We start from the raw sequence: 12,257 nt of genomic DNA, 5'->3' as shown, positions 1-12,257 counted from the left end.
CTCCCAACCTACCCTCCCTAGGAGAGCAGCAGGCGCCCTAGTCAGCTAAGAATCTTATATTCCTTGGGGTCTCCGTTAACCTATCCAGTTCACAAGAGAATTACATCCTGCTCTTTCCTCTACGGAGTGTTATTTCACTAGAAAAAAAAAATCAGCTCCACTTAGAGTTCAAAGAAAATTACCTTGGATGGCTTTGTTCCTCAGAGTTCCTACTTTCCACTGGGAATGGTGGTTTTTCCACCCAAAGTGCAATGGACTGTCCTACAACCTTGCCTGGGGCAGTGGATGCACCCATCCCCCTCATCCGGCAGCTCAAACCCCTCACCACAGGAATGGCCCCAGTTGTGCGAGGCTAAATTACTGCTGGGCAGTTAACCACCGAATGACCACCAGCGCACCCTCAGGTTCAACAGGCAGCGTTTAAGAACCCGCCCTTCCAGCAAAAGGCTCTCAATAGTGTAAATGAGTTTTGCAAATGGAGAGGGCTGGGAGGAGAGTGCAAAATACAGAAGTCCTCAGTGATGGACACTAACTTAGAACGTGACTTTCTGTCCTGCACTCTAAACTACTTGTGCTTTAATGAACAGGGATCTAAATACAAACCCCTCTCCCAGCTCAAGTAATCAAGAACGTCTGATGCAATCAGCATCTACTTAAAAACTCAAACGCCATCCCACCCTCCACCCCGGGATAGAGTGGGGCGGACCAGGGCAGCAAAGCTGTGTACCTAGAGCGCGTCGTCCACAGCTGGACGCGGGAAGGGCTCAGCGACCCCTTCCCATGCTTCCCCCTAATTCCCACCTGCCTACAGGAATGCAAGGGGAGCCAAGCACACTGAAACCCATTTACACGTAAGGACGTCTCACAGTCCTAACACGAACCTCAATGGTCTCTAATCCTGCAAAGCTTAGAGGCTCCGCCCGCGACCTCCCACTCTACGGCAGGGTGCCCAGAATCCCGCCAGAGCAACGCAAGCCTTTGGGGCCCCTGGGATCAGACCCGCAAGAGCCAGAGGGGCCTCTTCCCGGCACCCATGCAGGTGTCCCCTGAGCGCCCACAGAACCTCCTCTGCCCCGCTCCAGTTATCTCGCGCCCCGAACCCTCTAGGCTAAGCCCACACAGCGCCCGCGGAGTTCGGAGTGTCCCTCCAGGAAAAGCCGCGAGGGAGCCCGCCTGCCCCACCCCTCGCCTCCAGCGTCCTGGAATCCCGGCCGCCCGGGCACTTTTGGCGCCCCCACCAGAAGCACCGCTTAGGCCGCCTCTGGGCGGCAGGAAAGATTTAAGGGCCTACAAAAGGGAAGCCCAGCGCGTCCATCAAGGACTTGAGAATTCAGATCCCAGCGGCGCGCGTCCCACCGCGGGGTCTCGTGCACCCCCCCCCGCGCGCCGGACATCAGGCCAGCCTGGCGACGGGGTCTCCACACCGGCAGGGAACCGAAATCCGTGTGCCCTGGAAGGATCACCTAAGGGCGTAGGGACCGAGCTCGGTTCCTGGGACCGGTGGGCACATCTGCGGACACCGATCCAGGCAGGGCGCGCACCCGCGCTCGCAGCTGCACACTGGCTCTCCGACTCTTGGAAAGCCACCCCACCCCCGCCTCTGGAAACATTTAGCCAGCTCCAGAGCACGGCTTATTGAAACCAGCCCCGGGTGGCCCGGGGTGTGGGCCAAGGCGCGGGGCCCAGCCTGGCGCCGCGCAGGTCCTCACGGCCAGCACGGAGCCCCGGGACCCTGACTGCGCCCCTCTCCCAGGAGATCCGGCGCCAGCGCGGCGGCCGGGGTGCAGAACAGAGGAAGGGGCGGCCGCGGGAGCAGCGAGCCCTCGCCTGTGAGCGAAGCGCGCGCCGGGTCCTACCTGAGGTCTGCCGCGCGGAGAGCAGTAGCGCGACGGCCGCCCAGACAGTCCGGACGCACCGCGGCAGCCCAGAGTCCCGGGCCATGCTGCGGGTCGTGGGGGCCAGGTCGCCTTCCGCTGCGCAAGCTTCGGACCTCGGACGGAGATGCGGGGAGGCGCCGCCAGCCCGTTCTGTGCGCACGGGCTGCTGCTTCTCCCTGGCGCTTCGCCGGCTGCCCCTCGTGTTCCTCCTCTCCGGCGCGAGAGGGCAGCCAGGTTCCCGCGGCAATGCGGGCGGCTCGGGAGGCTCCGGGCAAGGACTCCGCGTCCTGCCGGCCGCCAGGACGAGCGCGGGGGGCGGACCGCGGCGGGCGGGCTCTCCGGAGCACGGTCCTCTCCCCGCCCTCCCCTTGGACAGGCCCGGCCCGGGCCGGCGCCGGCGCCCTCTGCTGGGCGAACGCGCGGGACACTTGGCCAGGGCTGCTCCTTGTTGCCAGAGCTCCTCCTGACCGCGGCCCCTGCCTGCACCTCGCGAAGCGGGGACCCAAAGTTGCGCCTTGGAGGGATCTTGTCGGGCTTAACCGGGGCCGTCCACGCCGCAGAGGCTCCCCAACCTTTGTCACCCACTTACAGGAGGCAGGACGCCTGGGGACCTGGGTCCCAAAGCATAAACACCAAGATACGTTTGACCCAGCCGGTGTCCAGCAGGGCACGTCAGGGAGCTGCCGGCCTCAGAAACCTTCTGCGCGCAAGGAGCAAGGTGAGGGCTCGGTGGAGATGTTGGAGAAGGGAACGTGGCCGCGTCCCCGCTGGCGCCCCACTGCAGGACAGTCGAGTCTCCTGATGCTCCAGCTGCCGGGAGCGGAGCTGCCCTGAAGGAGCCCACGGAGCCCGATGCTATCTGAAGCCGCTGGCTTTTGTTTTACTGTTAAAAGCAAATTGTGTCATTTTACCCATTAAAAGCAGAATGCAGGGCCCCAGACCATGAAGAAGTAATTTGCTTCCCTAGTAAAAGACATTTGAACGCAATTCAAATAACATATTTTCTTGCTTATTCTTGGTTTTGTTTAGCACATGGGAAGGTCTGGGTTTGCAAGGCCTCATTCTCCTGTTTGTAACTCAGGAATTTTCTTTGTTTTTCCTCCATTGGAGGAAGAATTTGGATTCCCTTGTTCGGTGAGATTTATCTTTTAACTGATTGCCAAGCAGTTTGTTTAGTGGGTTTTTTGTTTTGCTTTGTTTTGCTTTTTGTTGTTGTTGTTGTTGTTCTGGAGTATTTTTCCTGTTAATTGGGGTGAATTAAGGAGAGCTCTGGCCTTGGTACCAGACCCCAAGGGCGCGGAGTTTGCCTGTGGAGTTGTCCCCAATGGCTTCAGACAAGGCCGGAAACCAAAGTTCTCTAGCCTAGTCTGCTGGCAAACCGCCTGAGCCAGCCGGCCCCACCCCTGCTCATATTATTTGGGCCTCAGGCTGGCTCTGGCTAAGGGTCTTGGGAATATTTTACACCTTTTTCTTTCCTGATGCAGAGTAGAGGAATAGATTGGAGCTGGGCAAGGGCTGCAGGTATTGGGGGGGGGGGCGCACCCCCTTCCTGGGCTGGGTGATAAAATCGTTATTCAGTGTTCCAAACTCCTTCTTCCCACACTTACCTCATTTAGACTGGAGGACCGCTCACCAGAGCGTTGACATCTTCCAGGTGTTTGTCTTTGGGGTTTTCCTCCTAATCTCTCTCTGTAGGGGCCCTTCTTGATGCTTTTAGAGCCACTAGTTCTAAACCAGACAGGGGCTACTGAGAAGGGTCTTCTGAATTTCCCCTTGGACAGTCCCAGTAAGGCTCTGTCATTTCCACTGTGCTGTACCCCTCAGGAAAGGAGATCTGCCACTTGTGGAGATCACTCTCAATTTCCCACCAATAACTGCAGCCTGTTTTCCCCTGGTCTCACTTCCTCCTTCCTCCTCTATCTCTTGGATAGGAATTGAAGAACAAACACAGCAAGATTGAAGGGGTCAAACACAAGCTTCCACCAGTTAACAATGTGTGGCTACAATTAAAAACCAGACTGGAGCTACATACTCTTTCCCACCTGTGTTACTTATCAGTTAATGGCTGCATAATAAATTTTCCCAAAACATGGAAACCTTCAGACCTAACCATTTATCTTGTCAAATAATTTCAGCTGTTGACTTATTTGCTTCTTCATTGGTGAGATAAATTATCCAACACCCACAAGTTAAAAAAAGAAAAGTTTTATTTTGGGTCACAGTTTGTAGAGGGTTCAGTCTATGGTTGGCTGTCTTCAAGGCAGGGTGGTATGACAGAGGGCATCACAGAGGAGAAACAGCCTATGGCAGGGCAGGCAAGCAGCAGGAAACAGCAAGCAGACTGCTTCTCCCTTTCATCACATCTGGGCTCCAAGTCTTTTGGATGGTGCTACCCACACCCGAGGTGGGGCTTCTTTTTTCAAAAACTAATTTGGCCACACCCAGAACTATGTTAATTCCAATCACTGGACTAAATTAGCACCACACATCCTTAACCCCAATATCACACACCTGGATCCAGTTGCCCCCCATAACGCCCCACGTATGTGCGTGTGAGGCTTTGTGGGAACTAGATAATAGCCATAACAGATGTCAACCAGAATTTCTGTCACAGAAGTTCCACAGGCTGGAAGATTCTCACACATTAATCCACATGGCACACTTTGGACTGGCAGTGCTGGGAGTGAGCTAGAGCCCTGTCCCTGTCCACATGCACCACTGTATAAGGCCCTTGGGCATCTTCATAGCATGGCAGCTGGCTAACCTCCCCCCCTAAAAAAAAAAAACCAGGTAGAAGCCACAGTGATGCCTTTTATAACCTAGACTTGGAAGCACGTATCATGTCAGTAATGAGTGTGCCCTCTTTATCTCACATTGGGGACACACAGAGTAGGAGAGACGGCTGGTCAAACACTGCTATACAGGATCGTCATGTGCATCACATGACAGCAGCATACAAGTGGAAGAAACAGCAGGCTTGGGATGAGCAAGAGCAATAGGAAGCAGCCAAACACCCCAAGCCATGGCGTGAGCCAGGCCCTGTAGGTGTCTGTGGGAGAGCCACGTAGAGTGGGGAGCCAATGAAGGCCACTGGGTCAGAGGGGCCCTGGAATATCTGAGGAACACTTGGAGACCTGCATAGTGACAGTGTGTGGTTTAATTTGCATTTTCCTAATGAATGGTAATATTGCATATCTTAGATTACTTTATAGTAATATGTATTTGTCAGCTCATTGGCCTGAGGATTTATACCTTCTTCTCCCCCCAATTTTTTTTTATAATTAAATGGTTTTTATTTTGGTTTGGTTTTGGTTTGGTTTGGTTTTTGGTTTTCTTGGAGACATGGCTTCAATATGTAGTTCAGGCTGGCCTTGAATTCATGGTGAAGCCAGGCTGGACTCAAACTCATGATGATCCTCCTGCTAACTCTGGCTTCAAAATCATGGCAATCCTCCTGCTGAGTGTTAGGGTTACAGGCATGTGCCAGCTAGTACATGCTTGTAGCATAAAATGATCACATGATCACCTTCCTCATGAATAGGTGGTACAGGTGCATAACACATCTCAATTCTTTTCTAAATCCCCTTTCTCTCCCTTTCATCTCCTCTCCCTATTAGTATACCTTCTCTTGTGAAATATCTCTTCAAATCTTATAAGTTCTGGTAGAGCTTGTTTAAGTCATTTTAGACAAAAAGATGCAGACATATTTCCCTCCCATGGTCCCATAAGTGGTTCCCTTTCCATTTTTTTATTCAAAAAGTCTCCTCTCTCTCTCTCTCTCTCTCTCTCTCTCTCTCTCTCTCTCTCTCTCTCTCTCTCTCTCGCCCCCTCACTCTCCTTCCCCCCACTCCCTCTTCCCTCCAGTACTAGGAGGGAACCTACAGCCTCATGCCCATCAGAGAAATCCTTTACCACTGAAGTACACTCTCAGACCAGCAATTTCTCATCTCTGTGAAATAAAATCTGACCTTTTAAAAAAATTAGTAGTGCTTTTTAGATCTCAGTAAATGGTAAATCAGACAAAAAAAATAAGATTCTAGAGGATGTAGGCATACCAAACTTTAACACACTACTGTGGAAAGTAGATGACTGCAGTTTTGAGCTTTGGGGGAGAAATGAATGCAAGGCAGTATGGCAGAATTGCCATTCTTTTCATGACTTTTCAGTTAGAAAAGCCTTCATCTGCTTTATCGGCAATGAGCTCTACAGAAAGAAACAAGGCAAATAAGATAAACAAATATGTCAGAAGGGTTGTCTCTATTTCCTTACCGCACTCATCATTCTGGCTTCCAGAACCTATATCAGCAGCTTGAATAGTCCATAGAGATGCCAGCCCACTAAGCCCAAGGGAATTCTTGCTTCTCGCATCTGACCTGTCTACAGCATTGTCTAAGACCATCCTCTACTCTGTTCCTGAAACGCCTGAAATGACAGAAACTGAAGTAAAAAAAACAACTCCAGGAAGCTGTAAGGAACTCAGATCAGAAATAATCTCCCAAGTAAAACAAGAAATAATAAACATAATAAAAGGGATGCTGATTATAGCTAAAGAAGATACAGTTAAGAAAATTGAGGGACACTGCAAAAAGATGGAAAGCTTGAATGAACAATGTAAGAAACTAAATGCATGAAACAGATTCAAAGAGATATTCAGGAAATCAAAAACTGCATCATAAGTTGGCAAAACCACCTCAGTGAAAGAGAAGATAGGCCGTTAGACCTTGAATACAAAATTGCAGCTAGTGAACAAAAAAGAAAAGATTTTTTAAATAACAAAGACTCAAGAAATAACAATTCAACAGTTGCAAGGTGATGCAAAGAAAAACAACATAAGATTGATAGGTATAAAGAAAAAAAGGTGACAACACAAATGATATTTTAAAAAACCTATTTACAGGAGTAATAGCTGAAAATTTCCCAAACAAGGGAATGGAAACTGACATACAGATAAGTGAGGCATATAGAAATCTAAATAGCCATAACCAAAATAAAACTACACCCAGAGATATAATCAACATCCCAGAAATTCAACATAAGAACACACTATTAAAAGCAGTTAAGGAAAAAGAGACAGATCACCTGTGAAGGAAAGCCCATCAGAATCACAGCAGACTTCTCAACACAAACAATGAAGTCAAGAAGAGCATGGAATGAAGTATTTCAGATTCTAAAGGAAAACAACTTCCAACCCAGACTGATACACCCTGCAAAACTGTCCTTCAAAACTGATGAAGAATTAAGATACTTGCTGAATAACTGAATAACTTCATGACCACCAAGCCAACACTGCAAAGAATACTAAAAGATATTCTAGATAGACATAAAAATAATTGTGACTTCAAGAATGCCAACAGGAAAAAAAAAAACCACTTAACACGGCAAATAAAATTTTTTTTGTCTGTTTCCTTTTTATCAGTACCAGGGATCAAACTCACAACTGCCTGCTTGCAAGGCAGGTGCTTATGCCACTGAGCTAAATCCCCAGCCCCTACAAGGCAAATAATTAAACAGAAAGGAAATGTAAATAAAAAACAGCAGAAAGATTGCATGACAAAAATAAACCAATATATATTAGTTATAACCGATAATATAAATGACCTCAATTCACCAATTAAAAGAAATGAGCAGAATGGAAAAAGAAACAACATCCAATCATATGCTGTATACAAGAAACCCATCTAACCAAAAAGGAAACTCATAAGCTGAAAATCAAAGGATGGAAAACAATACTTCATGAAAGAGGAATCTAAAAAAAAATAATAAAGCAGGGGTAGCTATTCTGTTTGCACTTCAAACAAAGAACACCACTACATATTATTTATTATTTATTTTATGCTAGAAAAATTGGTCTTCCACATGCCAAAGACTAAAACTAGAACCATGTCTATCACCAGGCTTTAAACTAAAATAAAAATGGATCAAAGACACAAATATTAAAACAAAAACATTAAATCTATTGGAAGACAAGATAGATAGAAATCTTGAAGACAATGGGGTAGCAGAGTTCATGAACAAAACACAAATTGCACAGGAAGTACTTCAAAGAAACAACAACTGGGATCTTGTTTTATTAAAATGTCTTTTCACTTCAAAATAAATCACCAACAGAGTAAAAATAAAACCTATGGAATGGGAAAATATTTTAGCCAATTGCCCCTCAGATAAAAGACTTCTATCTAGAACATATAAAGAGTTTTTAAAAAGTCAGACCCCTGAAATTCAAAGATCCAGTCCAAAAATGGGCATCTGAGATGAACACTCAATTCTCAGATGAAAAAATACAAATGGCAAATAAATACATGAAAAAATGTTCAGCATCATTGGCCATCAGAAAAATGCAAATTAAAACCACACTGAGATTCCATCTCACTCCAGAAAGAATGGCTAGAATAAAGAAAATCATCAACAACAAATGCTGGAGATGCTGTGGGGGGAAAAGGAGTTCTTCTGCACTATTTTTGGGAGTGTAGACTGGTACAACCACTGTGGAAATCAGTCCGGAGGTTCTGCAAAAAGCTGGGATTGGAATTCTCCCATGACCCAGCTATTCCACTTACACAGTCCCAGAAGAATGGAAAATATCATATCACAGTGATATATCTGCACCCATATTTATAGCAGCATGATTTGTATTGACCAGATCTTGGGACAAACCCTAATGCCCATCAACTTAGAAATGGATTAAAAAGATCAGGTACTTTTACACAGTGGAGTGCTACTCAGCTCTAAAGAAGGATCACATTGAGATTTTTATAGCGAAATGGATGCAACTTGAGACCATACTCATAAGTGAAATATACCAACCTTACGTGTGTAAATACTGTATTGTCTCTCTGGTGTAAGAAACAGTAAGAGTGAACAAGATACAAAATCATCAATGAATACAGTGAAAATATAAGAATCTGCTCAAAGTGGAAAAAAATAAGTCAGGGAAAGAAGAAAAAAGGGAGTGGAAAAATATATAAATTTGTATATACACACTGAAGATAGCTAAGATGATTGTGCTACAAATTCTATTAGTTCTTGGAACAAAAAGTTAACATTCATAGGATTGGATCAGTTTTGCATGTTTGTGTCTGGTGATCTGCAGAACTCTTTTGAAGATCACTATGTATAATAACAATTTTATTTATGTTCCTACCACCTTACTTTGAAGGCCTATATCATCATTTTTTTGGGCTCTTTGCTATTATTATTTATTTGTCTTTTTTGTTTCTTGTTTTTCTGTTAATCTGTTTTGTTTTGTTTTTCCCTCTAATGCAGAAAGGATAGGTGTACATGTAGAGGCTTATACATGCCTAGAACTTCTCCTAAACAGTTTATGAGAATTGACTATATTATATGTGGTGATAAGAACAGCTACTTTGAAGAAAAAGAGACATTATGGAATCCATTGCTGATTTCCTATCATTGTGCTGTAAAGTCCAGTAATGCTTTTATTCTTTGTTTAGATTGGTTTATTCTATTTTGTATTATTTAATTTCAATATATATGAAGGTATGGATAGCTCTTTTGAAGAGAATAAGAGACATTATGGTAGCCATTGTAGATTTTCCTATTCACTGGTTTTGAAGGCCTGTAATGCTTTTATTCTTCTGTTTTGATCAGTTTTATACTATTTTATTTTGTTGTTTGAATTCATTTGTATGAAGATATAGACAATATTGTCTACGGCCATACCACCCTGAATGTGCCCTATCTCGTCTGATCTCGGAAGCTAAGTAGGGTCGGGCCTGGTTAGTACTTGGATGGGAGTTATAGACAACATTTAGAAAAAAACAAGAGACAGTATGATAGCCACTGATGGTCTCTGTTGTCTTGCTTTGAAACCCTGTGTTACTTGCACTGACAATAGAGCAAGGACTTTTAGTCAAGCAGAGGAAGCAGAAGCCTCTACACTCAGCAAACCTTGATCTACTCTTCCAGGACGTGATTCATGTTTGTGCCAGCATGGCTATACTTTCATACAGTTTTCAGAATTTACAGATATGCAAATGAGATCTTCCTAGTTCTGTGATGTTAATAAGATGTGGTAGGCCTCTCCAGGACTTAGCCCTTCAGTGTGAGGCAATGAGCTATTAAGGCCAAACATGGATGTAGGTTCTAATTCCTATCATATTTCAGAAGGTCCCTAAGTAGCAGGATGATTACACAATGTCTTTTCTCTCATCATCCCATGAAAAGGCATGCTCAGGTTGCATGAAACTTCTTCCTGATTTTATTGAGATGGGGGGCATATATGATGAACACTTGTGTGTGTGATGGTGAGTGGGCTGTTATAGGTGTGAGAATAGTTTTGCAGAGTAGGTATAGAAATAAAATGCACTGGTTTGCTTGGGGGAGTTGTGTGCCCATACCAATCTTAGCTGGAAACCTCTGGAAGGTTCAGGCATTGAAGAAACAGCAAGAAGCCCAGGAGAAAACCAGAAGACAGAGAGTTCTTGGTTCTTCTCCAAAGAGAGTTGACAGAAAAGTCAATGTAAATGGCCAGGACATACATGAAAAACAAATGCTTATCATGACAAGTAATCAGAGAAATGAAAAATAAAATGAATCTAATTTTTGAACTAGCAAATATTTTAAGAGGAATGAATATTCCAATCAATGTCATAAGTATATGCCATGCAGCCATTTTGGAAACTAACTCAGCAGAATTTATTAAAAATTTACGTGTATACCTAATACCCTTGCCAACTTGTATATCCAAAGAACAAGGAGAGAAGCCATGTTGTTGTTTATCACAGTGCTTCATTTGTCTATTGCCACAAACTAAGTCCCAACAATTAATATCTGTCTCAGTTACTTTCCTTTCATTGCTGAGACAAAATACAGACACTTAAAGAAGGAAATGTTATTTAGCTCACAATCTGTGGAGATTTCAGTCCATAATCAGCTGGCACCAAGGCAGGGTGGCGTGATGAGAGGCAACAGTTCAAGGTGGCATAAACAGCAAAGGCAAAGAGAGCAAAATGAGGGAGAGCAAGTCTCTTCTCCTCCTTTATATTGTAAGTAGGCTATGAGCTCCCCAGGATGGTTGTTGCAATCATACCATCTTGGTTCTCTCCTCTTGCAGAAACTCGGGATGTTTACAAAGTGAGGATCCTGACCCACCTGCTGAGTTGCTTATTTAAACTTGTAAACTTCTCAAGTTGACACATTATATCAACCATTATAATCCACCCCTTGTCAACTTGGCGGACAGACACATTTCTTGAAACCAATCTCTTGATACAAAAACATGCTTATTCTTATTACTTCACAACTTGAACATTATAGCACAGATTTAACAATCTTTAAGAACCAATATAAAGTCTATCAACATTATATTACATTAGAACCCTAATATTCCACCCTTGGCCCCCTAAGGACTCATGCACATGCCTTTATGAAAAAGGCATTTGGTCTATTTCTAAGAGTTGCCACAGTCTTAACAGTTTCAGCATTGCTGAAAAGTCCAAGTCCCAAGTCTCGTTCAAGATGTAAGGCAAACTCTTAGCTGAAAGGTCTTGGAAAAAAGAAAATCTAAACACTTCCAAAATTAAATGGCACAAGATAAACATTTTCATTCCAAAAGTTACAAACATGGGAATACAAAGTTTTGGGACTAAAGCAAGCCCAAAATCCAGCGGGACAAACATTAAGTCCAGTAACTACATTTGAGGCAATCTGTGGCAAATTGTGAGCTCCAAAGGCCTTGAGTGGCTCCATCCCTATAGCACTTCTGGTGGTTATAGCTCCTACGGCATCTCTCTTGGGCCTGCTTTGCTCCCTCCTTGCACATTTCCTTAGGTGATCCATGTTCCTGGATTTTCCAAGCTTCTGGGATCTCCACTCACACTCACAGCTTCACACACTGCCCTCTCATGGGCATACTGCTTAGCCTCCTAGTCCTTCTGAAGCTGGGGTGGAAGCCTTAACCCTGTAACTCTTGCATTCTACATGCACCTAAAACCAGCACCATATGGATGATGTTGAGGTCTACTACCAGCTGGAGCAATAGCCAGGCTTCCTTCTCTCTTGGCTGTACAATTTGAGTGCTTGGATTGCTGGGCATTCTGAACCTAATTGTGAGGAACAAATTTTCTATGTTGCCACCATTCTGGAACATGATGTGGCTACCACCATTCTGGAACATGATATTCTGTGACTTTCTCCCTAAAGCTTTTGAAGTTTTGAGGCTGCAAAGGGCAGAGACTTGCTGCTTCTTGTGATTCCCTTAGGGCATCTTTTATATTCTCTAGTTCCTTCTCAGTAATCAAGATCTCCTCAGTGTTATCTCAGAAAAGCTAATCCACAGCTTTACTAGGGTTTCCTTCTGGTCAAACTCACTTTAAATCATCCTGCTGTGCTCTTTGCTCCTGATGCTCAAAATAGATCTGG

General features: G+C 45.0%; 1 protein-coding gene across 2 annotated transcripts in view; it reads right to left on the bottom strand.

Moving 5' to 3' along the window:
• The window catches only part of Ror2 (receptor tyrosine kinase like orphan receptor 2), a 216,571-nt gene extending 214,584 nt beyond the window's left edge, over positions 1-1,987 (bottom strand). For both annotated transcript variants that reach the window (XR_002790600.2, XM_013150151.3), the window contains exon 1: positions 1,857-1,987. Coding sequence is in view for 1 of the 2 variants with exons in the window: in XM_013150151.3 (XP_013005605.1) it covers positions 1,857-1,941 (85 nt within the window). In the remaining variant the exon portion in view is untranslated. The remainder of the gene's footprint in view (positions 1-1,856) is intronic.
• Between the last annotated feature and the right edge of the window lie 10,270 nt (positions 1,988-12,257).

Source organism: Cavia porcellus, unplaced genomic scaffold, assembly GCF_034190915.1.
Source record: "Cavia porcellus strain 051 isolate PalLab524CR breed Dunkin Hartley unplaced genomic scaffold, mCavPor4.1 scaffold_17, whole genome shotgun sequence".
Taxonomy (NCBI): Eukaryota; Metazoa; Chordata; class Mammalia; order Rodentia; family Caviidae; genus Cavia; species Cavia porcellus.
Note: the sequence above shows the minus strand (reverse complement) of the source record. Positions and strands in the feature narration are given on the sequence as shown.